The sequence below is a fragment of the Balaenoptera acutorostrata genome, chromosome 16 (assembly GCF_949987535.1).
Source record: "Balaenoptera acutorostrata chromosome 16, mBalAcu1.1, whole genome shotgun sequence".
NCBI classification, from domain to species: domain Eukaryota; kingdom Metazoa; phylum Chordata; class Mammalia; order Artiodactyla; family Balaenopteridae; genus Balaenoptera; species Balaenoptera acutorostrata.
The window spans coordinates 24693249-24720635 of record NC_080079.1 but is presented as its reverse complement, the minus strand read 5'-3'; the positions used below and the strand labels follow the sequence as shown (position 1 = coordinate 24720635).

The following is a 27387-nucleotide window of genomic DNA, read 5'->3' as shown; positions in this document are numbered from 1 at the left end:
GTATGTGTGCATGCATATATGTGCCACAGCGATATATGTGTAAGCATGTGTGTGCACACATGTATGCCTCATTTGTGTGTGGATTAATGTGTTTGTGTATGCAAGTATGTAGTGTGTGTGCAGGAAGAAACAGGGCTGGACGAAGAGAGTACATTGCACTAGATATTTGATGGTAACCCTTATTCAGTATATTGTAACTCATGGTATATAAACTAAAGTTCATTTATGATGTTGGTCTTATCTTCTAATTAAAATCATAGGCATGAAGCTTCTTTATACCTGCATAAAATAAGCAGTTTAATTTCTCTGCACCAGGGGAGAAATGATTTCATTGCCTGTTATGTAGCTCATCGGTACGTGCCGGGAAGCAAGAGAGGGTGGTTATGAAAGCTTCATTCTTTCCCTGTATATTTGTCCTTGCAGACTCTGCAAGGAGCATGGGTGCCCCTCTTAGGTTTTTTCAAGGGCAGCAGGGGTGCTTTTACCAGTAGTCCCTACCCTTCACAGTGCCAAGGGAGGAGAAAGTTATTGTCTATGAATAACCCATCGCAGAGCTTTTCCCCTAGATTATTCACACATGAATGGAAAAAGAAAAAAACGATACTGCATCCATTTCTCAGAAATTTGCTGATAACTAGTAATAACTTATTTCAATGAAGCCAAAGCAAGTATTTGAGAAAAAGAAAGTAGACTTGTCTTGGAAGCTATAAAGGAATAAAAGAGGAAAATAACTATGAATCTTAGCAGTTAAAGGCATTGAATTTGTTTAAAGCTTACCTCATAATACTAATATATACTATGGGTAAAATTTTAAAATCCTAGTATTCCATAGTTTTATTTTATAAGGTATGGAAATTTTTTTTGACTTTACTTGGTACTTTGGACCCCATGGTGCAGACTGTGTGTAGCGGTAGCCCTAATAACTGGTGGCGGTACAGCCCAAGACAGGACAAATTATAAGAGGAAATAAAATCATTTGCTCATTCAGTCACTGGGCAAACATTGGAAGTTCAAAGAAGTTGGGTTGAGTTGGGTGATAAAGGTCAAAAGGGCTTTGTTGCTGATGGAACCAAACGCATACACAAGGGGCAGATCCTATCAGGCTATTTTAAGAATTTTAGAATATAGGAAGATCAAAGATAAGCCATTGAATGGTTTTAGATTATTCTGGCCACAGTGTGCAAAGTGAATTGGAGGGGATACTGGTTGAAGCTGTAAGAATGACTAGGGGTGTCTTACAGGAATCCAATACAGAGATGGTCACATTTTGGACTAAGGCAATCACAATGGGCAGGGAGAGAACAGATCTGATTTTAGAGTTAATTAGTAGGTAAAATACGCAGAGCTTAGAGACTAATTAATTATAGGAGGTGAATGGAAAAACAGAGTTAGGGATGGTGTTGGGCATTTGGCTTCACATGGGATGGGTGGTTGGTGGAGACACTCACTGGACCAGGAAACACTGGGGAGGAGGAGGGCTTGGATGAGGTAGATCCTGGGGCATGCTGAGTGTCAGGTGTCTTGAGACATCCAAATAGAAGAAGGCACCAAGCAGCTGAGTTTTCAAGTCTGAAACTCAGAGGAGACCTCAGATTGACATTTAATTTACGAGTTGTCCCCAGAAAGGTGGTAATGAAAAAAATAAATAAAAGTGAGGGTGGAAGTGGTCACCGAGGAACGGTGTGTCCAGTGAAAAGAGAAGAAAGTCAAAACTGAGGGTTGAGGAGTGGCCATATTATAAGGGTAATCAGAGAAAGTTGAGTATTCAAAAGAGGTAGAAAGGAGAACCAGAGAAGTATGGTGTTACAGAAGCCCCTGGAAGAAAATGTTTCCAGAAGGATGGAATTGTCAGTGGTAACAAAGACTGCTAAGCGTTTAACTAAGGGACAGCTAGGTCTGAGTATCTCAGTGTTTATTGGATTTAAATACTAGAAAATCACTCACACCTTTAGTGAGACCAATGCCACTGAGGTCCTGTGAATAGAAGTCAAATTGCCCTGACTGGAGGGGCTTTTAAATCCTGAGAGGTCGATAGTAACCATAGCTATCACCTGTCAAAAATATGCACTATGCCAGGCATTCAAAGCCAGTTCTTGTGTTGTCAGACCCAGTTATTGTTGAGGAAACCAAGGCCTCCAGAGGTTAAGTGGCTTTTCAAGGTGACAGTATGACAGAGAAGTGTTGATGCTTGAACGTGCTCTTTCAGGTGTTGAAGCCTTTACACTACACCACCCTGCCCATTGGGCTTGGGGACGACAAACTTTCCTGAGCATCAGTATTTGTCCCAAAGGCCTTTGGGGATGTGTGCTTTGGAAAACATCTAGAGCAAAGGGGTCATGAAACCACTTAAATCAATTAAATCACGAAGACAGTTTAGAAAGAACGAAACAGTGGGATCTCTTTCATGACTAAAGAGCAGTAAGACCAGCAGAGTGATGAAGAGTGACATGAGAATTGACTGCGGGACGATGAGGAGGCAGAGGTGTGATGGTCCTAAGGTCAGGGGACAGAGGACCCCAGGAATAAACTTCCAGTACTTAAAGGTACAAGTACAAACATCAAAAATGAAGGTATTTAAAAGGACCTCAGAAAAATGAATTCTCATTTGTATGCAGGCCTAACCTTGGACAGTATTTTAGCTCAATTCAGCAATGAGGGACTAAATTGGGAAAGAAAAATACCAATATTTCATCTAGAGGCCCAGATGCCCCTTTCTGTGCTGTGATATACAAGTACAGAGGACTTTATATTTATGCTTTAATTTCTTGTATTTATTCTCTGCTACTAACTCTGTCTGTATTTTCTCCTCTCCCCTTTCTTTAGATCATGCTTCTTAGTGATCCTGAGATGGAGAGCAGCATATTGATCAGCTCAGATGAAGGTGCAACCTATCAGAAATACCGGCTCACCTTCTATATCCAGAGTCTGCTCTTTCACCCCAAGCAAGAGGACTGGGTGCTGGCCTACAGTCTGGATCAAAAGGTGAACAAATACTGCTGTCATTCATGTCCTGTCACTCAGGTGCCACCCAGTGAAAAGCACTTGCTTAGTCAATCCAAATGTTGGAGGGGATTCAGTGACATTGTATCCTTCCAACCAAGTTGATTGTGTCTGCAGCTAACTAACTTTCCTTTCTAGTCTTTCATGTCAAAGTATGCAGGCAGATATATTTCATTTATTGACAATGTTATTTGTCATTTCACGGGTTTGAGATAGTTTTCTCTATGATTTTACTCATTTGACCTTTAAAACAACCTTGTGCTGTAAGTAGGAAATGTATATCCTTAATAATTTTATAGAGACTATAGTAAACAAAGGTGCAGAAAAGCTAAGGTGCTGGTTCAAACACACTCAGCTAGTAGCTGGAGGAGCCAGGGCTTGGATGCTTGCTGTCAGACTCCAAGTCTAGGAATATCCCTTCACACCTGCTGCTTTGAATTGGAATATAACCATTGTTCTCAATTTAGCAAAGGGAGGGAAGCCTCCAACATGTCCATTTCATTATTTTCTAAAAGTACATCCAAGATAGAGTAGCCCAATGAGTCCTTCCCTTTGAGTTTCAGATCCATACATCCAGCTGTGTACTTGACCTTGTCTCCTGTGTATCTCAAAAGTTTCTCGATTCAACATATTCCAAAGATGAACTCTTGACCTTCCCCCAGCATTGTTGGTTCTCTTCCAGTATTCCCTAATTGTATTCATTTAGTTGCAAACCTAGGTGGTATCCTTAATATTTCCTGTAGTATGTGTTCATACTATAACCTGAACAATATATTTCCCAAATGTAGATCTTTTGATTTCATGCCTTTGCTTAAACTCCTTCAGCATTTTCTCATTACTCGCAGAAAAAAAGACCAAAGTCCTCCGTAGGCTCTATTAGCACCTACCTGGTCTGGTCCCTCCTTCTGTCTCCTGACTCACTGTTAGCACTTCCCTTTCAATGGCCATCTTTCAGTCTCCTCCCCGCCCCAGCTGTCCCTCTTGCTCCCTTTCCTGGGCCTGGGATCTTCTTCCCTAAAGCAAACCTCCTCACTGTCAGATCTCCGATGTAGCATCACTTCTGCAGGACGTCTTCCCTAAACTCCCTGATAAAGTTAAATCCCCCTTGGTGTTCTTTCTCGTAAGGCTCTGCACCCTTCCCTTCAAGGGTACCTGTCACGGTTGAGATTTTCCATTGACTGATGTGAATTTGGTATCATCTGCATTTCTCACTAGATTGCAAGCTCTAGGAAGGCAGGACGGTGCCTGGTTTCACTCACAGTTGTAGCACCAGACCCTAGGACAGGGCCTGCTACTTACTGATCATCAGTATTTGTTAGGCAAATGAATTAGTGGATGAATGCATTGGTGCTATGGTAATGAGCCCTTTGTAGCTGATCAACTTATACCTAAGAGACTTAATTCTTCTTTGTATTTCCTGCTTTCTCCAGAACCTTAGTACAGTGTTTGATGCCAAACTATTATGTAACAATGTTTCAATCAGTGAAAGGAAATGGATAATTATGAACACTATATTGCATAGAGATATCTACAGAATCACCTTGGTTGAAATAGCTTCCTCTCTCTGTTCTCTCTTAAGTCCTGAAACAGTTGCTCCTCAGTATATATTTGAATATATAATTTGTAAATGTGTGTGTGCGTGTGTGTGAGATGTCAGCACCTTTAAACAATAATTTCAACATAACCTTTATATCTCTCATTAATAGAGCCTCATGGTGGGCGCCAGGTGCTAAATGCAATTCCCTAAGGACACCCACATGACATTTGCAGAGCAAAAGCCATTGCAAATACATTTCTTTCATGACATCAGGTGGATATTGTATGAAAGACTTAGCCAAATGTCAGATAGTCTGTGAGTTTAGATGCTTAGTATAGCCAGGAATTTTGAAGATACGTTGAAAAAAAAAATCATTTGGATGTTAAATGGTATGGTAATTTATTTAGATGAAACTCAGAACCCTTAACCCGTGTTTTTACTTATGCAGAGACAAGCTAGGTTAGAGGCAACAGACGTCTCGTGCCAAGAGGTTAATAAACCAAATGCAATATGCCTTGCGTGTCTATAGAAGAACTATTCTTTTTCTCCAACTCCACAGCACTGAGAACATCTACGGCATTGCTTGTGAAGTACCCTTGTGGATATAGTGCATTCAAGATACTTTCTGACTCGGTGGTTGCTTTTTCACTTGGTAAAAATATTTGGAAATGTGGCAGTGGGAGCTGATGGATTTCTGTAATCACACTGCACATTTCCGGATGTATTCTTCCTTAAGTTCTCTTTCTTGTTGACATCTTTTGTGTGAAGTGGCTGAATGTTCTTTAGGTCCATCACGTTTCTAACCAGTGCCCTGCCACTCTTTTAAATAAATGGTGTGAGGAGGCCGATGACGCCCCTGGCAACATTTGTGGAGATGCCATAAAACATCATCCAGGCATCCAGTTTACAGCAGAGTTTCTCTTTATTTCAGGGTAATTTATGGGTTTAGAGTCAAGGAGAGGGGCGCTACGGAGCAGCAAATGAAGATGCAAGGGTGGTTGAGATTGATATACAAATGTCTTATTTCAGGCTGCTGCCTTCTCTGATGTGCATGCATTGAGGTGCTGGTTTCTTCTAGAGAAAATGAAAAGTGCTAGGATTAAGGTAACTGCAGCATCAAAGGGAGATGCTTGTGGCGAGGAGTGAATCAGTGTTTCCATTACTGTGCCTTTGATGAAACGCACTAGCCATTTCTTTAGAATTGGTAAGGCTGTCTCTTTAGTTGTGTGTATTACAAAAGACCTAATTGAATGATATTTTAAAAGGACAATATCCAATTGCTCTACTTTCAAAATTGCTACCCCAAAGCTGCAGGAGACTTGCTAGGAGTTCTTTCTTACTCGGTAAAGGCACTGCTGGAGAATTAAGGAAATACCTTCTGGATAGAACAAAATTGTGTCTAGAAGTTGAGAGCTGCACATGACGTTGTGTTCCTTGAGATGCTGTATGGCAGGTTGTGAATCACCTGGGAAACATGGCTCGCTTGTACTGGTCAGGGCCTGGTCGGGGGTGAAAGTGATCCAAGCCTTCCAACTTCCAAAGCTATGAAGGGGTATGGAGGTAGGGGCAAATGCACCTTGCACTTGACCCTGTTGAAGGATCATGCCTCTCCAATTCTGCTGTGTCTCGATCTAGCCAAGTCCTTTCTGTGTCCTGCTCAGTGCGACTTCGGCCTTTGACCAAGTCCTTCTATTCTGGCCATCCTGTGAGTCCTGCCACAGGACTATGCCAGCTCCCCTCTGCCTTAGAGATTCTCCTGCCATCTTGCATTTTAATATTCACTGACTCAGTTCTTAGTAAAAACAAGAGATTCTTTCTTGGGTATAAGAGGCTTGGAGATGTTCTATAAAAAATCTTTGAGATTAAAAAAAATAGCAGAAATAATAGGTTATGGTTGACCAGTTGGAAATAATGAAAGTTACTCCTCTCCTCTCCTCTCTGAACCAAAGCTCTAGAACATCTTAGGAGAGCTGTGTATTTACCCATTATTTAAGAAGCAGGATTCTCTTTTGCTTCCGTCAGGCTACTTCCTTGCTGGTGACCGAAACAGCTCACATTTTGATGTTTTGGATTAGCTGGATGGTTCAGTAATCTTATTGAAACTGAGAATTTTTGAAAGATTTTGAGATAGATTTTGAGGACATTGCAGTCCTCTAAAGAGATAGGTGCTGTTCTCATAGCTATAGAAAGCTGGGTGTTTAAACATCCCTCATTTTGACAAAAGACTCAGTATAGTTTTTTTTTAAAAAATGGGCACATGCTCATGTATTCACAGATGCATACATCCTGGACAGGGGGCCTTCCACGGAGATGGAGAGTTGAAAATAGCTGTTTTTCTGCCTGAGAGGCGGGATTGCAGAGCTCTCTATTATCATTTATCTTCTTGACAAAATGAAACTTTAACAAATCTGGCTGCTTTAGTCATCAGAGATGAGGATCTCAATGGGATTTCAGACTCTGTTGTTTTTCATATGCTTCTGGGCTAGACTGGTCTAGAATTGCCCATAATTTCAATGTAAAAACCACTTTCTGAAACACTAACACACATAATGAAGGGTTGCTGTTATGGTAGTTGGGAGGGAGGTGGGTATGTGACTATGGGTTTTTTTGGGTTGTTGTTTTTGTTTTTCTTTTATGTCTGGCTACCCGCCAAGTTCAATAGTAGCTGACAGAGTGACAAGCTTGTTAGGAAGCTGATGCAATTTTAGTCGGGTCACTGGCAAAATAGAGTCTGCAGCAGAGGAGATGGCAGTGGTTCCAGGTAGGTTTTCCTGATTGGACCCTACCTGGTGCTGCCACACACGAGCAGGACACTGGTGAATTAGGGTGTATCTGGTGTGTGGAGGGCCTGAAAATTCAAAGGGAAGTTTAAACTTGTACTTCTAGAATGCTGGATACAAATGAAGCTGTTCCTTTCATTTATATTCTCATGTAAACCCTCAGATTAGAAATGTAATTGCACTCAGAGCCTCCAGGATTAGCAGGTGATGGTAAGTTTCCTCAGCAGCCCTTGACAGGAGCAGGTTTCGCGGCTCCCCGACCTGGTGGGGACAAAGCTGTTGGGGATTAACTAGGGATGCTCATGATTTTGAAGCTTATTTCCCATGGAATAAGACTAGAACTGAAGGGTGCCTCTTTTTTAAAGAAAAACATTGCATTTTCATTAGGTCCTCTTCCGTGCCTGTAAAATCATATGTGCATCATTTAAGAGAAAGAAAAATCCATAGGCCTACTCACCTAGGGGGAGCCCACACTGATCTTACAGATGTCTCATCAGTACAATAGAAATGCGTTATCTCCATCACCATAGAAACACCAGTTTCCATGAGGCCACTTTCCTGAAGGTGAAAACAAAAACAGTGGGCCAAGCAAGAATGGCCCTATTTTGTATTAAAAAGGTGGCACAGCCACTGTGTTATTCAGATGTTAGAATTAACCTATTTGAGCTGAGTTCTGAATGACAAAACTGGTTTAATGTACAACATTAACTCGCAGTCAGTGATGGTGGTGCAGTAAGAATCTCCAGGCTTTGCAACATTGCTTGCGAGAAAGCTAGCTCAAAGGAACAACCTTCAGCAAAATACGGATCTGGTGGCCTTTGTCCTCCTAAGCCTGCTTTCTCTATATCATGTCCCAGACTTCAGTTCCCTGCCTCTACCTCCTATGTGTTCCTTTTGGTAACCTGCCACAGTTCTGTCAGGGAAAAGAACATTTGCTAAAATAATTAATGGAAGATGCAGCGTGTATATGTATTAAGAAGGGTACGCATGTACCTCTTCCCAACAGCACTTTTCCCAAAGCAGTTATGCTCTCAGGGTAGAAATTCAAGCGTGGCAATACTTTGGTGAAAGAGGTGACTGCAGCTACAGGTGGGCAAGAGGTCACGCAATGCAGCCTCCTCTGGTTGAACACAACCTTTTTCTCTGTGTTCCTTCACCCCTTCCTATATGGGGTGACCTTGTCTTTACACACACACTGGTCCTTAGTGCTCACACTACTGCCCAGGGTCCCTAACTCTGATCCCTTTGCCTAATTCTGACCCTAGGTTTCCAGTTTTCCAGTTGGAACTAGGAGTTCTTCTGCTTATTGCTTCCTTTGCAAGCCTCTCTGGACTTATGACCCAGTCGACCTGACCTCACCACACCTTCTATCCTCCCTCCATTCTCTGCCTCCACCTTGACCACTCCCCCTGGTATGATAGCCCCTGGCCTTTTAAAGTCAGGTCAGTCTTTAAACATTTTAAGTCAAAGTGTGCTATACATACAGAAAAGTGCACATATCATGAGCTCAGTGAATTTTCATAAACTGAATACACCTATGGAACCAGCACCCCGATCAAGATACACAGCATGACCAGAATCCCAGAATCCCCCTTGTGCACTTTTTCAGTCATTACCTTCCACCCGCAGTGGAACTGCTATCAGTTGGGTCATTTTTAATTTCATGCAGATGATTTATGGCTGGCTAAACTGGTGAAGAAATAGACACAAGATGAATTCTTTGGAAGAAAGGTTGGAAGATATCAAGTGAGGTAAATGACAGAGAAGGAGACTTCTAAAAATATTAACATTAGAGAATTAGTCTAAGCCAAAGGCAAGAATTCATTGATGTTCAGTAAGTCTGACTAATCCAGAGAATTCATAAGGAAGCTTTCAAAAGATGCTCATTTAAAATTAATTTAATAGGTTGTATTTTTAAATATGTGTTCCTTTCTGTGCCATAAGGAAAATACCCAATGTTGGCAAAGTTATGGTGAAACTCGTATTACGAAACTGTATTGATGGTCATGCAAATGAGTTTTCCTTCCTGGTGAACATCTTGGCAACATGTATCAGAAGGCATACACATATTCATAAATTTGATCCGATGATTCAGTTACTTCACTTCTGAGACTGCACTAATAGCATAATACCAAAAAGATTTAAGCATAATAATGTTTATCAAAGTCACTCATAATGGGAAAATCTGGACAGAAATTTACTGAATACCCAATATTAAGGGACTTTAAATCAGGATGTATACATTGGCCAGAATATTACGCAGCCATTAAAATGGTGGTCATGATGACCATGTAGCAGCATGGATACATATTAATATCTATTTAATACATGTATGTCTCATATTGCATACATTATATGTATATGTAAGTTCATACATGATTCTTATTAAATAAATGAGTGCTCTTTGAATACAAGTATGTAACAAATAAAATAAGATGAAGGAAGGAGGGAAGCAAAGAGGGAAGGAAGGAGAAAAATTTTTAAATGGTAGGAAATATTCCCAAACATTGCCTGAGTTATCTTAAGATGATGGAATTATGTTTGTTTTTTAATAACATTTGTTTTTTAAATTTTGCATTATTTCATTATAGATAAATTTTATGATTAAAGAATTCTGAAAAGTAATCTACCTTGAATAGCTTATTGAACATAGCTTATGTTCAATTATAAGGCAGTGATCTTAAAAAAGGTTTTAGGTGTGAATAAGGTCAACTTAGGTAAAATCATTTCAAGTCACTATTTAACTACATTTTCAAGAGGCAATGTGGCATAGAGGAAAATTTCCCTAACTAGGAATATAACAAGTCTGAGGTTTCTCTTTTCTTTAGCTTTGCTTTTCACTATGGTCCCTTTTGAACTGTGAAACTCTAGGAACTATTTTTTTCTCCTAACAGAAAGTATCCTCGTTGGGTATAACCTCAGTCCTTACTATTTACAACTCAGTGATAGATAAGAGGTTTTATTATTTAGAAGAACCCACTAGAGAGGGATGTTAAGGAAGCGCTTTATTCTGGTGATTTTTCAGATGAATTTTGTGGCTATATCCTAAAATTAAATTAGCATTTGGTTATTTGATTTGACAGCTGTAATGGAAACAAATACTCTGGAGCCTAGAGGTGCAGACATACGCAATGAATTGGAGTTTGCGCCTAGTGACTCTTACACTTGCCATGTTTCGTTACTCAGTGTTGAACATATAGGCGCTTCTCAGGAATGGAGATCTATGTCATTAAGTATCTCCTGTCTATGGGCACTGATGGGTGCTTTTATATACATGGTTACATTGAATCTGCATTGGCATCTGCAAAGTGGTTGTTATTATTTCCAAGTTACAGGTGAGCATATGATTTTTTTTTTTTTTAAATTGTAGTTTGTTTTTTTTTTTTTAATTTTATTTATTTATTTATTTATTTATTTATTTATGGCTGTGTTGGGTCTTCGTTTCCGTGCGAGGGCCCTCTCCAGTTGCGGCGAGCGGGGGCCACTCTTCATCGCGGCGCGCGGGCCCCTCACTGTCGCGGCCTCTCTTGTTGCGGAGCACAGGCTCCAGACGCGCAGGCTCAGCAGCTGTGGCTCACGGGCCTAGCTGCTCCGCGGCATGCGGGATCCTCCCAGGCCAGGGCTCGAACCCGTGTTCCCTGCATTGGCAGGCGGACTCCCAACCACTGCGCCACCAGGGAAGCCCGAGCATATGATTCTTGAAGGCAATATCCACCTGGTCAAGGTCACCCAGAAAGTGAGGGGCCTGGCCTGCTCCTCTAAGCCTGGCTGAGACCCCCCACTATGGCCACCACATCTCGCTCTGGCTAGTAGATGGACAGACTTTCCACCACCTCAGGGCAGAATTCCATAGGGGCCACTTTACATTGAACCTTAACCCCAGAAAACATGGTACTCGTGAGACGACAAAATCAGCCGGGCAGAGACCAGACCTTCAGATGAATCTAGTTTCTTCTAGCACGTCCCTCCACTGATGGCACTTGCCGAGGTGGAACCTTGAGTAGGAAAGCCATCAAATTGCTTCCTGATGATAGGTCATAGGACTAGGTAATTCTGCCTCTGGAAGAAAATAAACAACAAAGCAGTTGTTTTGTTTTTTTTTTTTTTTTTGGGTTTCATTCAGTTTTGCACACTTTTCCCATCCATTTGTTCCAGTGTTTGAGTTCACATGTAAATTAAACAAGTCTTTGCCATTCAAATAGGTAATACTATAATCTGGGTTTTTTAAGGAAGTTTATGGAGACAACATCTTTAACATGGTAATGAAGATAGAAGTTGAAATCATTTAACTTCATTTACAAACCATGAATATGTATTATGCTTTAAATGAAAAGAAGGGCTAAAACAGATATAGTGTTTGTTCAATTTGCTAAAGAGAAGACAATTTGTCAAGATTTTTTTCCCCCAAAACTCAAGCAATATGCAAATGTAGGAAAATCAGACCCCCATGTTAATTCCATGGCATGATGAATATTTTTATAATCCTAATTAGTACCAGTCATTTAGTCTAGCAATTTCCCCCAATCTAGCCAATTTGAAATTAAAATAGATGCCTTGATTACAAAACTCATTAGCAAAGAAGCACCCTTCTCACTAACCAGTTCATTTAAAATGCACAAACTGAATGAAGTGTGGAACACTTGTGTTTTCAATTGGCATAAGTGAAGTGAGTCTTAATTGGAAGCATTGTGAAGTATTTGTATCGCTGCATGTTTCATTGCAGTATAATATATCATTCATTAAATGTAACAAAAGCAACTTTTAAATGGTTTAATTAAGCGAAGTTGGTGTGCTTAGTAATTTTTATAAAGTCGAATGTCACAATTGTTTGCATTTGGAGTACTGATAGGTATTAAAGTCAGGAAGATGAAGTCTGACTCTGCATTTATCACTCCAGTTATGTGACGAATGGCAAGTTTAATGTGAGAGGAGAAAATTAAATTATAGAACATTGATTTCTTCCTTAAAAGTACCCACATGCATATTGTCCTTGTGCATTTGGACATGGAAACTCCAGAAATGCCTGATTTATGGCTGAGAATGAAGGGGAAGGGCTGAGGACTTGGAGTGAAATGAAAGGAGAAAATAACAGTTGGGGATTTTATTTTTGTAATTTCTTTTTTAATTTTCTTTTTTTAATCAAGGGAGGAAGTAGTAGGTGGAGGGAAACTCTATCCAATATATTTTTGTCTACTCAAAAGAGCAATAGACATGTGCAGCACTGTAGATTGATGTTCTGTCTAAGCCAAATGTGGTGGGAGTGGGAGAGGAGGGGGAAATTAGCTTTGGACCAGGGAAATACTGGAAACAGGATGCTACGGAAGTCCTGAATGGGGGGCCAGAAAACAAGGAGTTCAGGGCTGGTTTTTCAGTGGAAGAGACTGTAGAATGGGTTGCAGTGGTGACAGGTTTATAGGCATAAAGTGTAAGACGAGCACAGAAGCCGCTTTCTGTTGGTGCTTATTCTCTGTGCAATCCAGATGTCAGCTGTTACCTCATATTTATGGACTATTTCAGCCCCACATCAATGAGGATGCAAAACTCAGCCATGTCACTGATTTCCATGAGAAATCTAATTTTAACAGACACTGATGATGTCCTGCCCATAGCCATTTGGTATTTCCATTGTAATAGAAATGCTCCCACTGACTTCTGATTGCAAGATTTGCATTTCTTTGCTGGCGGGCTTTCTCCAAAGCTTCTAGAGCAGCAGTCTCCAACCTTTTTGGAACCAGGGACAGGTTTCATGGAAGACAGTTTTTCCCCCCGGGGGGTGGGGTGGGATGGGAGGGGGATGGTTCAGGCCGTAATGTGAGTTATGAGGAGGGATGCAGAGCAGCAGATGAAGCTTCACTTGCTTGATCGCCTGCCACTCACCACGTGCTGTGCGACCCGGAGTTAGGTGGGGTGGGGCGAGAGCCATTTGGGACTCCTGCTCTAGAGGCTACTCTACCCATTTCTATAGAAGTACCAGGGAATTAACATGTGGGAGCAGCCCTCAGCCAATGAGCAACAAACTTTGGTGTAGAGACACCATGGTTTCCTCGCTTCTCATGTAGAACAACTCCCAAGAGTTTTACACTTTTTTCCAGCATTTCCCAATGGGATTAAGCTCTAGTTGCCCAGAGAGTTAGCTGGCTTTATAACATACTGTATATTAACTGCCCTCCATTGGCTGTCATTTCTCTACTGCTATACTATCTCCCAAATAAACTACTCAGTTCTTGTCTCAGTGTCTGCTCCTGGGGGAACGCTAACCAACTGTGACAAGCACTTTGTGATGGGTGGTGGTAGCGGAAGATTTCTGAGGTCAAGGGCAGGGGCCACAGCATATAAATTTTCACCTCCTTGGCCATGTCTGTGTTCCTGAGTTCCTCCTGGACTGTGCCACCCTCTAGTCGTCCTCACTGTTCTAATCTGAATAATGCTCCCTCCCCCGAAGATGTCCACCTCTGCATCCTCAGACCTGTGAATACATTTCCCTAAAGGGCAAGAGGGGCTTGGCAGATGTGATGAAGTTCAGGATCTTGAGATGAGAAGGGTATCCTGCATTACCAGGTGTGCCCAGTGTAATCGCAAGGGTTCTTATAAGAGGGAGGCAGAAGAGTTTAAAAAGGAGATGTGACTATAGAAGCGGATGTTGGAATGATGTTCTTTGCAGATGGGGGCCACGGGGTGAGGAATGCAGGAAGCCTCTAGAAGCTGGAAAAGGCAAGGAAATGGGTTCTCCTCCAAAGCCTCCAGAAGGAAGAAAGCCCTGTCGTTACCAAGTCCAAGCTCGCTCCGCTCGCCCCACGACAGGCCAATAAATCGGAGACGAGGTGTTGAGGCAAGGAAGAGGACTTTATTCAGAAAGCCGGCAGACCGAGAAGATGGCGGACTAATGTCTCTAAATAACCATCTTATCGGGGTTTGGATGCCAGTTTCTTTTATAGCACAGATAGGGGGAGGAGATGAGGAAGTAAAGTAAGAAGCCGGTAAGATTTGCAAATGTCCCCTGGAATGGCCAGCCTCAGGGAGGGGATGTGTTAATTTCTTCTTTCTTGCAGCCATCCACAGGTGGACAGGGTCAGGATGTTTCCCTGAACAAAGGCACTTTGGTTTAACATTCAGGCGGAGGGGCAGGGTTCCCCGAGGCAGGCCATTATGTATAGACAAATTCCTTTTAGTGAACAAAAGCAACAGGAAGCAAAGGTTAAAGTAAAAGAAACATATCCAACATCTAGTCAGGTTTGGCTCTTCCCTGTTATGCTGTTGACACCTTGATTTTAACCCCATGAGACTCATTTGGACTTCTGACTTCCAGAACTACAAAATAATAAATTCCTGTTGTCTTAAGCCACTAAGTTTGTGGTAATTTGTTACAGCAGGGAGAGGAAACTAACACACTCACTGACCTTCCCCTGGCTTCAGTGGGTCTTCTGTCCCACAGCAGACAAAATCCTCTACTTATCTGCACCTACTTCTTGGAAGCCCAGGCATCCACAGATCCAAATACAGGCCATCTAGGTCATACTTATGACTCCTCTTTACATTGATCCATGCAGTCGTGAAATAAGAAGAGTTCCCCCAAACAGGAATTATGGTGGAAAAAACCCCAAACCTGTTCCCCATCTTGTCACATATTGTATTAGTTTGCTAGGTCTGCTGTAAGACTGGGTGACTTAAACAGCAGAAATGTAAGGTCTCACAGTTTTGGAAGCTTGAAGTCTGAGATCAAGGTGTCAGCAGGATTGGTCTCTTCTGAGGCTTCTCTCCTTGGCTTCTAGATGGCTGTTCTCTTTGTACTTCACAAAGTCTTCCCTCTGTGTGTTTCTGTGTCCTAATTTCCTCTTCTTATATGTAACATATTGCTATTTAGGGCCCACCCTAATAACCTCATTTTAACTTAACTCTTTAAAACCTTATCTCCATATATAGTCACATTCTGAAGCACTGGGGATTAGCATTCCGCATATGGATTTGGAGGGGATACAATTTAGCCGATAACATAAATGCAAGTCCAGGTTGCTAAGTGATGAAAGTCTTACTGTCCTTTGGGTCTGTAATGCCCTGTGTAAGGAGAGGGTAAGAGTCTCCTCTGTGTAGCATGACTGCTTCTGAGGCAAGTGGAGTGGAACCAGCCACCAGGAAGGATGTGCTATGAAGCGGGGTGGGGGGTTAAGGAAGTGAGGGTGAGGCTTATCCCTGGGATGGAAACCTCATGAGAGTCCCTGAGACAGGTCAGGAAGGTCTCAAACTGGTTTTTGGCTTTGACCCTGGGTTAAGTTAGGGAATCACAGAGGGCACAAGAGAAAAGATGGTGCCCAGGCCATGGAGAACACTGGAGAACAGTTTGAAAGAAATCTCTGCTAGAAACTTATTTTTGAGAATCATGGCTGTTTGCTTGTATAAGCTAGATTTGTTGTGTTTGATTTTGTTTTTGGTGCTTGATTTTTGTTCTCTCTTTGCCTTTGAAAATGTCAGTAGATCTCACAGAAAGAGGTTTGAATGACCTGAAGGTGTTATACATCTTCTTACAATTCGTCATTGGCTTCCCCATAGCTTGGAAGATAAAAGTCAGCTCAGCACATAGACCATCATAGTTTGGATGCTGTCTTACTGTCTAGCCCTTTTCCCAAGCCCTTTGTTCACTCATGCAACATGGAAATGTATCCTCTTGGTTCAGCCCAGAATACCTTGACATAGACACTTCCCTCTAGGAGTCCTTTTCTCCTTCTTTATCTAGTTATCTATCTCTTTATCTTTTACAACTCAATGCAAATCCGACTTTCTAGAGAAAGCTTTCTCGACTTTTAAGAAAAATCTAGAAAAAAGCTATTTTCACATCAGTGTACTGGAAAACTTTTTATTTTATGGTTTTATATTTTTTAAGTACATGAGGGGTAGAGAGACCAAAATGTATCTCAGTGTTTAGGATATCCAGAGATCTTAAATTGTCCCTGGACAAGAGATAAGGAAGACCTGAATTAAGATAATAATTGTGGAGTTGAAAAGAAAGGGGAAAAAATTATAGAGGGGTTTGAAAATAGAAGCAGACTCGGTGACTGCATAGAAGTCACAGGAAGAAGGGGAGCCTGATAACCTCGACATGGCAAAAGCCAAAAGGACACCATGGATCCGATAGTCTGATTGCCTGCAAAAATATCTAAGGCCGTGAGCTGTGCCCACGGCACATTTCTTTCCTGACACAGGAGATGTTTGTTTCTCAAGCACACTGAACGGGAGAGGGGAGGCCCTAGTAGGCATTGCCACCAGGGTGTAGCACGGAGGGGATGACGACCTTCTTTTGTGGTTGTTTTTCCCTTTGGCTGCTTTTCTGACATTTTGCCCCATGCCTCCCTTGGCTCCTCTTGAGTGCCAGAGGCAGCAGCCAGCAGTGTCTGTCTGAGAAAGTTATTGAGACAGGCTTTTTAAAACGGAGACTTCTTAACTTGAAGCGCTTGGTAGAGATACCAGGGATTGTAATCCAGAAGCTTTATAATAGGTAGCTGGGGAATGAGTGAGGAAGAAAAGCTATATTAACTTTTCTCTATTCAAATGTTGTTTTACTAATATTGGACTTGAATGTTTCATAATTAACATTCTGAAAGGTGGCTGAGGAATCTACCCTCTCCTGTGTTTATCTGAGGCATGGATGGTCTCTGGAACCTTCTAGCCCAGAGGCTCCAGCCCCGGAAGGGAGCTTTCAGGTCTGACTAGCAGATCATTACGCTTGATATAATCTGTCTACCCTTAGGTTTATATAGTCTCTTTCCCTTTTTGATGCTGAAAAATGCCACTTTAATAATCAGGTAAAAAGCTGATATTATTCATTTAATCACCATTACAGGTATCACAACTTAATCATTGAAAATAACTGAAAAGTATGCCGTGACGTTTGTCTTTTTTTCTCCCAAGCAACTTACTAACAGATACCAGACAAATTCTAACAAATTCTAACAGAGATTCATGTTTTAGAATCTTGAAAACAATTTTTCTAAAATGAATATTGACAAAATAAATGGGAAAACGAAGAAAAGCTTAGAGAGCAGAAACCATCTCTTATTTTTTAGTGTATTTAATTTCAAGTATCAACAACCTGCTCTTTAGCACCCAGACACCAGGTCAAAATACTATATCCAACAAGTACTTATTGAGCACTTACTGTGTACCAGGACCTAGAGATGCAGGAATGAAGGATACTGATACCATCTCTGCTGTCATGGAAAGAGAAGCATTGATCAAATGAGTAATTGATGGCAATGGTGATAAGTCTACAAAATAGGGTCCTAGGTATTGAATCTTTGCCACAGCATTTTCATTGCAAGCAGTTTCACTGCATAACTAACTGGCCAGAGGACAATTTTGCTGTAAAAGATAAAATAATGAAAATAAAAGAGGGGCATTAAAAAGGACACCAGGAGACATGAAAAAGTAATAATATTTAAAAAAAGATTTCATTGTGAAAAATGAAAATACAAAAAAAATTTGAATACATTTAAAATGTGTGTAGATTGATAGTTATCGTCGTATTCGGGTACATCTTAGAGAAACCTATGATAATTTCTCTCTCAAAGTCGATCATTAAGGATTCTGGATCTAATGTTGGACATAGATTCTTCACGATATAGAAAAATCTGCTGTAAATCTCTTCAGATTTCCCTGGAAGGAAAACAAACAGAGGAGGGATGCTGATATTTCCTATCAATACGGGTAATGTATATAACTGGTAGAACATATCTGGACTTCATTTAAATGTTCCATCACATGCCCAATTCTTATATTACACCAAATCATCAAAGCCAGATTCGTGCCAACTACCAAAATTCTATCTACATCATGTTCTATACTATCAAATAGCAAATATTTTTTACCATTTTCAAGAAACTTAAACTCATCAGGAATCGTGTACTCATTTCTTTTTGGGGGGAGTAGGAGGAGCTTGATTCTTCTTCTTTTGCCTCCAACTTATCATGTTGTGTGATAAATTTGGTAAAGATGACATGAGCGAACAAGCTGTTGTATCCAAATCAGCCAAAGACTCGATAATTAAAGCTCCCAAAGTCTGGTGTGAATTACAAGCCGCCTCTTTTATATTTGCCATAGCTTGGTAAACTCTTGGTTTTGATGGGTGGGAGGGTGCCTGGGCTTACTGAAAGATTTGCAAACTGCTTTGTTATCATTTTCTAGTATAGTGTGCAGTCTGGCTTTACACTCTCTTGTCTCACACTTCCAGTAAGTTTTCTTATCACCATATTTTCTAACAGAATTGTTATCATCCACTATTTTCAGACCACCATGTCTACTCATCACGGTATAGACCATTATGAGACCTAAGATGTAAACAATATGAAAATGGGAGTAGTGTGTCAATGATGAAATGAAGCCAAATTGTCAACCAGTTACTTTATCTTTTATGGCAAAATTGCTTTACGGCTCATTAGTTGTACTGTGAAATTGCTTGACCCAAAGGTGTTTATGGTGAAAATGCCAGACGTGACAAAATAAGACTGTAGACTGTTATGAGAGCATATTTTAGGGAGAAGGTCTGACCTAGCTTCAAAAATGTTTGCTGTAGCATTTGAAGAGTTACATCTTGAAGATATATGTATTGAAGAGTTAAGGTATTCTCTTGGCATTAGTGCTCATAAACATTGTTTAAAATAAAACTAAGGTCACTCTATGAGTTGCCTGCAGATGTTTATAAACAACTTTATTGAGGTATAGTTGATATTCAATAACTGCACACATTAAAGTGTACTAATTTGATAAGTTTTGACGCTAATGCGCTCATGCATTCATAACTAGAGTCAAGAAAATCAGCATATCCATCACCCCCTTGTGCTCCTTTGTAATTCCTTCCTCTCACCCTTCTTCATCCCCTCACAGTATTCACAGCTGGGGATTTGTTCACAGTAACTATAGATTAGTTTACATTCTCTAGAATTTTATATAAAAGGAACTAAACATTATGTACTCTGTTTTTGCATAGCTTTTTTCTCTTATAATATTTTGAGATCCATCCATGTTGTTGCGTGTATCAGTAGTTTATGATTATTTCTCTTCTGGGGAGTATTCCATTGTATGGCTATACCAAAATTGGCTTATCCATTCACCTATTAATGGATTAATCTAGGTTTTGGCTATTACACATAAAGCTGCTATGACCATTCCTGCACAAGTTTTTGTATAGATATATGCTTTTATGTCTCTTGGACAAATACTTAATAGTGCAATGATTGGATCATATGGTGGATGTAGCTTCAAATTTTTGAGAACATGCCAAACTGTCTTCTGGGGTGGTTGTGCCACTTTACATTTCCAGCAGCAGCAGCACATGAAAGTTATAGTTGTTCCCCTCCTCATCCACACTTGTTATAATTGGTTTTTAATTAATTAATTAATTGAACTGAAATATAGTTGACATACAATATTCTGTTAGTTTCAGGTATACTACATAATGATTTAATGAGTTGAGGTTTGCATATGTTATGACATGATCACTATGATAAGTTTAGAAACCACCTGTTCCCATACAGAGTTGTTATATTATTATTTACCATATTCCTTATGCTGTATGTTACATCCCTGTGACTTATTTATTATATAACCGGAGGTTTGTACCTCTGAATCCCCTTCAGTGATTTTGCCCACCTCCAACCTCCTCACCCCCTCCCTTTGGCAACTAATTCATTTGTTGGCTGTATCTATGAGTCTCTTTTCATTTTGTTTGTTTCTTTGTTTTGTTTTTTAGATTTTACATATAAGTGGAGAACGTGCAGTGTTTGTCTTTCTCTGACTTATTTCACTTAGCATAATACCTTCTAGATCCATCCGTGTTGTTGCAAATGGCAGTATTTCATTTTTTAATGGCTGAGAAATATTCCATTGTATATATGTATGTATATGTACCACATCTTCATTATCCATTCATCTATCAGTGGACACTTAGGTTGCTTACATAGCTTGGCTATTGTACATAATACTGCCATGGACATCAGAGTGCATATATCTTGTAAATTGGTGGTTTTGTTTTCTTTGGATAAATACTCAGAAGTGGAATAGCTAGATCATATGGCAGTTCTATTTTTAACATTTTAAGAAACCTCCATACTGTTTTCCATAGTGGCTTCATGAATTTATAATCCCACCAACAGTGTGTGAGGGCTTCCTTTTCTCTACATCCTTGCCAACACCTTTTGTTTGTTGTCTTTTTGATAATAGGCATTCTGACAAGTGAGGTGGTATCTCGTGATTTTGATTTGCAATGTCCTAATGTTTAGTGATGTTGAACATCTTTTCATGTGTCTGTTGGCCAGTTGTATGTCTTCTTTGGGGCAGTGCATATTCAGGTCCTCTGCCCACTTTTAAATCAGGTTGTTTGTTTTTTTGATGTTGAGTTGTATGAGTTCTTTGTATATTGTGGATATTATCCCCTCATCGGATATATCATTTGCAAATATCTTCTCCCATTCAGTAAGCTGCCTTTTCGTTTTGTTGATAGTTTCTTTGCTTTCCAAAAACTTTTTAGTTTGATGTACTCCCATCTGTTATAGTTATTTTTAAAAATGTTAGCCCTTCTAATAGGTGTATAGTGATATTTCATTGTGATTTTAATTTTCGTTCTCTTAGTGACTAAGGATGTTTTGAGCATCTTTTCATGTGCTTATTTGCTATCTAGATTATTTATTTGATGATATCTCTGAGCAAATATTTTGCCTACTTAAAAATTGGGTTGTTTTTGTCCTATTATTGAGGGTTAAGACTGCTTCTTAAAAACTGGGTTGTTTTTGTCTTATTATTGAGGGTTAAGAGTCCTTCTATACTCTGAATAAGAGTCCTTTATCAGATATATGTTTTGCAGATACTTTTCTCCCATACCATAGCTTGTCTTCTAATCCTCCTTACAGTGTCTTTCAATGAAGAGACTCTTGTAATTTTGATGAAGGGTAGTTTTTCAGTTGTTTATTTTTGGATCATGCTTTTGGTGTCATGCCTAGGAAATCTTTGCCTGTCAAGTTTATAAAGATTTTCTCCTCTGCTCTTTTCTAGATGTTTTATAGTTTTAAGTTTTATATTTAGGCCTTAGGATCTATTCTGAGTTAATTTGCATATGGTGTGAGGTATGAGTCAAAGTTTATTATTATTGCATGTGGATGCCAAATTAGTCCAATGCCACTTATTGAAAAGACCGTTATTTCTCCATTGAACTGCCTTTGCACTTTTGTCAAGAATCAATTGTCCATATATATACAGGTATATTTCTGGACTCTATTCCATTTCAACCATTTATTTGTCTATCTTGACACCAGTGCCACATTATCTTGATTATTGTAGCTTTATAATGTCTTGGGAGTAGGTCTCTTGAAGTTGTTCTTACTTATCAAAATTGTCTTGGTCATTCTAGGTACTTTGCATTTCCATATGAATTTGAAAGTCAACTTGTCAATTTCTACCCTCCAAAAAAGGGTTCTGGAATTTTTATTAAGATTACATAAAGTCTATAGATCAATTTGAGGAGAATTGGCATTTTACAAATATTGAGTCTTCTGATTCATGAACCCATTATTTCTATTTATTCGGATTTTCTTTAACTCAGCAATGTTTTATATAAATATTTTATAGATCTTGAACCTCTTTTGCCAGATTTATCCCTAAGCATTTCGTAAATATGATTTTTAAATGGTATTTAAAAAATTCAATTTCTGATTCTTTGTTGGTAGTTTATAGTACAGGTAGAAAGAAAAATAGTACAAAAAAATAGTACAGGTAGAAAGAAAAATCAATAAGGATGTAGAAGTGAACAACACAGTCAACTAACTTGATCTAACTGATATTGGTAGAACACTTCACCCAATGAACCAGAATACACATTCTTCTCAAATGCATATAGATGGCTTACCAGGATTGACCATACTCTGCTCCTTTGTGACTGAGTACACTTATTGTAACTCTTCACCTGTAAAATGGAACTATTTTAACTAGTTTCAGAAGAGCATGAAAAGAGGGCCTTTGAGAGACAAGAATTAATAGTAGAAAAAAATCCTTACTACTAAAATGTCACTTTAAAATGTCAAGTAAGTACAAACTTCTGCCCTCACATCCCACTAGAGAGGTAAAAGTACTTCAGGATTTTAGTGAAGGAAGATCCAGCCAGGGTGTGTGGAAGATGAAAAACATGGCTATTTTGGGTAGATGGTTCCTGGAAAAAAATGTCAGATTAGCACACAGAGAAGATACTATAGGCAATGCAAAAAGCCTAAGTAAACTTGTGAAGGTGGAGAAAGGGGAGGTATAGTTAAGTTTAGCAAGTGGTTTAGTTTGGCTGAAGCACAGGGTGCATGATGGAAAGTAGCCAAGAAGTTAGCCTGAGGTCAGCCAATGGGGGACCTTTGGGTGTTAGTCTACATAATTTGTGCTTTTTTATGCAAAGATTGGAAATTATTTCTTTTCTTGTTAGCATAGTTCATCTGGAGGTTGGGAACTGTCTGTGTTAAAATAACAAAGGCTACTTGAGTAAGTTATTTCTTTACCATAAACTATTCAAAACCTAAAGATGATCTTTAGCTTTGCCTTTCATCAACTTCATGTGGACTTCCAATTTGTTTCAGAATTTAGGATGTGAACTTTTCTCTCCAATTCTGTTTCTCTTGGTCTGCGACTTGGGCTTTCCATCGATAATCTTATCCCAATTAAGAAATCCAGTCTTGATCAGGCAGTGACCTGTCTTTACAGTCATAGGGAACAGCCCTTTGTGGATGCTTCCAATCTCTGGGAGAAGGAGAAAGCACATCGGGGATTGGGGATGGGAGAGATGTGTATGTATGCTTTTTGTTTTCTGGAGAGTGTCCCTTAGGGATTATCTCTACAGTAATTAAAATCTGGGACACAAAGTGCAGCATGTGATAACCTTTTCTTCAGTGTCTGTTTCACATGTATGCCTTGGCTCTGTAGCAAGAACCCAGTTTCCTCATGCCAGAGCTTACTTTTCCATTCTACACACCTTTACTGAGGACTTGAAAGGTTTTAATAATTGTGTACAGTGCTTGTGTGGATATAGTGATGAATCAGACTCAGACTTTCCCTGAGGTAGCTCAGTCTGATGAGAGAGAAAAAGTAATGAACTCTTGTTAATCACATATGTGGACATTGGAACCTTAGAACCTAATGCCTTTCTGAGACCACCAGTGAGGAAAGGTCTTTGGAGACTACAGAATTTGGGGGAGGGAGTTAGCTGGACTTTGAAGGATGAGGAAGGTTCGACCAAGGAAAGAAACCCACTGGGGTACTTGTTAGGTGCTTGTTACATACGTGGTGACAGTGGGTTATGGAGAAAGGCTCAGTTAAGGAAATACTTTAGAGCAGGAGTCCCCAGCCCCCGCCACAGAACAGTACTGGTCCATGGCCGCACAGCAGGAGGTGAGCAGCAGGCGAGTGAGCGAAGCTTCATCTGCCGCTCCCCATCGCTCGTATTACCACCTGAACCATCATATAACCAACCCCCACCCACCCCCGTCCATGGAAAAATTGTCTTCCATGAAACCAGTCCCTGATGCCAAAAAGGTTGGGGACTGCTGCTTTAGAGGACAATTCATAGCTAATTAATATGAAGCAGAAAGTTGACCCTCTTGAGGGACATAGTATTAGGCTCTGGAGAGAATTGGACTTGGACTCAGAAGGCCTGGATTTATAATTCCATGCTTCCCTTTTTCCCAGATGTGTGACCTGGAGTGGATGGCTTAACATTTCTGAACTTGCTTCATTTTAGGTAGAGTGAGAATCATGATGGAAAGCTCACCGGTGTGTTGTAAGAATTCTGTGGGTGCAGGATTCTTAGCTGTGCTAAGTCCCTTTTCAGTGTGAGCTCTCTGCTTCGCATAAACCAGCTTTACCCCGTCAGGCCTCACAGCTGAGCAGATGACACTGATCTTCATATTATTTGGCCTCTGATTGGAGGAGCTAACTCAGATTTCCTTCTCCTTCTTGGCAGTTTTTTTTTTTTTCTGTTTCTTTTTTTGTGTGTTTTTAAAAATTTCTTCTCTTGCTACCATGAATTTTAACTTTTCTAGGACTTCAGGGAATATTTTCTCTTGGGTGAAGTTACCTCCCAAGATTCTTTGAGCCTTCAGTCTCCTTAATGCCTACTTGTCCAAACTCAAAACTAGAAAGGCCAGAGGTCTTAGGCCGACTGGGTAGTAGTTGGCTAATAGGACCATATATCAGTGAGGACAGTTTCTCAGCAGAAAATCATCAGCCCTTGATTAACATGGAGTGAGGACGGCTGTGACTGGGCTATCTTTCCTCATTAAGTCACAAGCAGGGATTCTCACTCCATTTGCAATGCATCAGGGCCCATGTTCTGCAATTACAGAGTTGAAGACAGCAGTGCTCAGATGATCCAGCTCTTTCTCATGGAAATATACACAGAAGAGGAAAGTGATGACAACGTGGGAACTGTGACATTTTTAGCATTTCAGTTGTGCCAGTGTCACTTGGTGGTGTTCCTTTGGATTGCTTATGTGTGTGAGTACTCACCCTCTGTTATGAAAATGGAAAAAGGGAAAGAGGAAAAATTACTTATTATCATTTATTTAATTAAATTCTTTTTGTTTTTATTAATGCTTCCAGGTATGGCGTTCATTTTATATATTCTCATTGGTAAATATTTTTGTAGTGTGTTTGCTGCTGCCTTTTTTTATATAACATCTTTATTGGAGTATAATTGCTTTACAGTGGTGTGTTAGTTTCTGCTGTGTAACAAAGTGAATCAGCTATATGTATACATATATCCCCATATCCCCTCCCTCTTGCATCTCCCTCCCACCCTCCCTGTCCCACCCCTCTAGGTGGTCACAAAGCACCGAGCTGATCTTCCTGTGCTATGTGGCTGCTTCCCACTAGCTAGCTCTTTTACATTTGGTAGTGTATATATGTCCATGCCACTCTCTCACTTCGTCCCAGCTTACCCTTCCCACTCCCCGTGTCCTCAAGTCCATTCTCTATGTCTGCATCTTTAACCTTCTCTCTTTACGTTTTATCTTCTTAGGCTATTCTTACAGAATCTGTGAGCTGGATGGGTCTTTAGTCCAACTCCCAAATCCTTTGTATATTAGCTCTGACAGCAACCACATAGTTTCTGTTTACACGCTTCCAGTTTCAGGGAGCTCATTTCCTCAAACAGCCAATTCTGGTTTTGGAGAATTCTAATTATTAGCTAAGGCCATATCACAGTAAAATGAAATCTGCCCTCTTTAGTCTTCTGTCTATTGGAAATAGTTTCTCTTTTGGCACCACCTCATTCAGACATTCTTTTCTGAAGCCTACAAGTCCCCTCTCTCTCTGTGTGAAAACCCTTCAAATAGGTGGCATAGCTTTAGTACCTGCCCTATTACTCTTGTCCCCTCCAGGGTGAACATCTCTTGCTCCAGGAAATAACTTCTGAAAACCCTGAATTACAGCCCTGTTATATATAGGGGAGGCAGGAGGGTTCATACTCCGGTGGTCCAACTCTTGGCCTTTAAAGCACACACACAAAGTTTAGAAGGATGCTTTATGCTCCTAAGCTTTGGGTTCAAGTCATGGACCCAGCCCATTAGAGTCCACAAGTGGAGCTGGAGATTCCTCAGTGGCTCCCTTCTCTATACTGCTAGCTCCTTCTCTCATCCTTTTTTTTTTTTTTTTTTTTTTTAACCACATGGCTACTCTGTTGTGGTAGGCAGATAGATTGCCTTTCCCTTGAACTGCCTGCCTCTAGCTTGGCCCCTGGTTCTCCATTATTGCCTTGGATTCTTTTATTCCTTTTTTAGCAGTGGTGTATGAACCAATATGGTGATAGCACAAAGGACTGTCTTCCTAAAGCTCAGTGCTGGTCACGGGCTCCTCTGCTAAATGAATGAATGAATAAAATATAACAAAACCAAACATCAATGTCCCACACAGAGACAAGGGCAGAATTTTGGAACCATTATTTAGGGTATAGAAGAAAAGAGAGTGGGAAATAGGAACTGTGGAATAACCAATATATACTAAGCCTTATGCTGTTTTACTTATGCTAATTTTCATATTCTAGGTTCTTTCTGACTCATTCATCAATTTCATTAATTTCAGATATCATAGTGGTGTGTGTATGTGTTGGGGGGGTTATATATGTGTTTTAAGTATTAGCTCATCTTCACATGGAGTTCTCTGTTCTGCATTCTTATAGGGCTCCCTGTATTGTAAAATGTCCCCTGTAGTTGGTTTTGCATTTGCTTCTGTTTGAGCCCTAGGAGTATCAGTGGATGTGCCCCCCCCACACACACGCACACACACACACACACACACACGCACACACACACACGCACGCACACACACACGCACACACACACACGCACGCGCACACACACGCACGCACACACACACGCGCACGCACGCACACGCACGCACACACACGCACACACACGCGCGCACACACACGCGCACACACACGCGCACACACACACGCACACACACACACACACACACACCATGAAGGTCATGTGAGTTCAAACTCCAGATCCATAGCAATAGCTAGCCTGGGATTTTGTTTTCTTTTGGTGGCTATTCCCACAGCACCCTAATCCAAGACTCTGACCAGAAGGCAATTTGTTGTTGCTTGTGCAGACACCGGCTAACATATTTCAGGGCTCTGTGTCATGTCCGATAACACTGCAACTTTTCTATATGGGCTCTTTCCAGCTATTTACCTTGTAGGGCATAAAAACTTCTCTTTTCCTTGGATAGATCTTAGAATCCACCCCTCAGTTCCCAGAGCCTATATTTAGTTCACAAAACACCATGGATCATGATTGAGTCAGCCCCTGATTGCCACTTTGGTTTTGAGTTTTCAGTTTGATTTTGACATGCTGGAATTTCCTTCCAAGGTGGGAAACTATTTAAGATTCTGAGTTTTATTTTATTTATCATGTCAAAACATTTGTTAGGAGATGGAGTACCATCTAGTTGCAGCCTATTTCTCCTATATAATCTTCAAACTAACCTTATGAGGTAGGTATCATTACCTTGATATTATGAATAAAGATATCAAGGTTCAGGATGGTTAGGTAAGTT

At 40.4% G+C, this 27387-nt stretch overlaps 1 protein-coding gene across 1 annotated transcript in view; it reads left to right on the top strand.

Annotated features, from left to right (window-relative positions):
• Positions 1-27387, top strand: part of SORCS3 (sortilin related VPS10 domain containing receptor 3) — a 601251-nt gene that overhangs the window by 305101 nt on the left and 268763 nt on the right. Inside the window, exon 4 of the mRNA XM_057531046.1 lies at positions 2824-2982. Within this exon, the coding sequence (XP_057387029.1) occupies positions 2824-2982 (159 nt within the window). The remainder of the gene's footprint in view (positions 1-2823; positions 2983-27387) is intronic.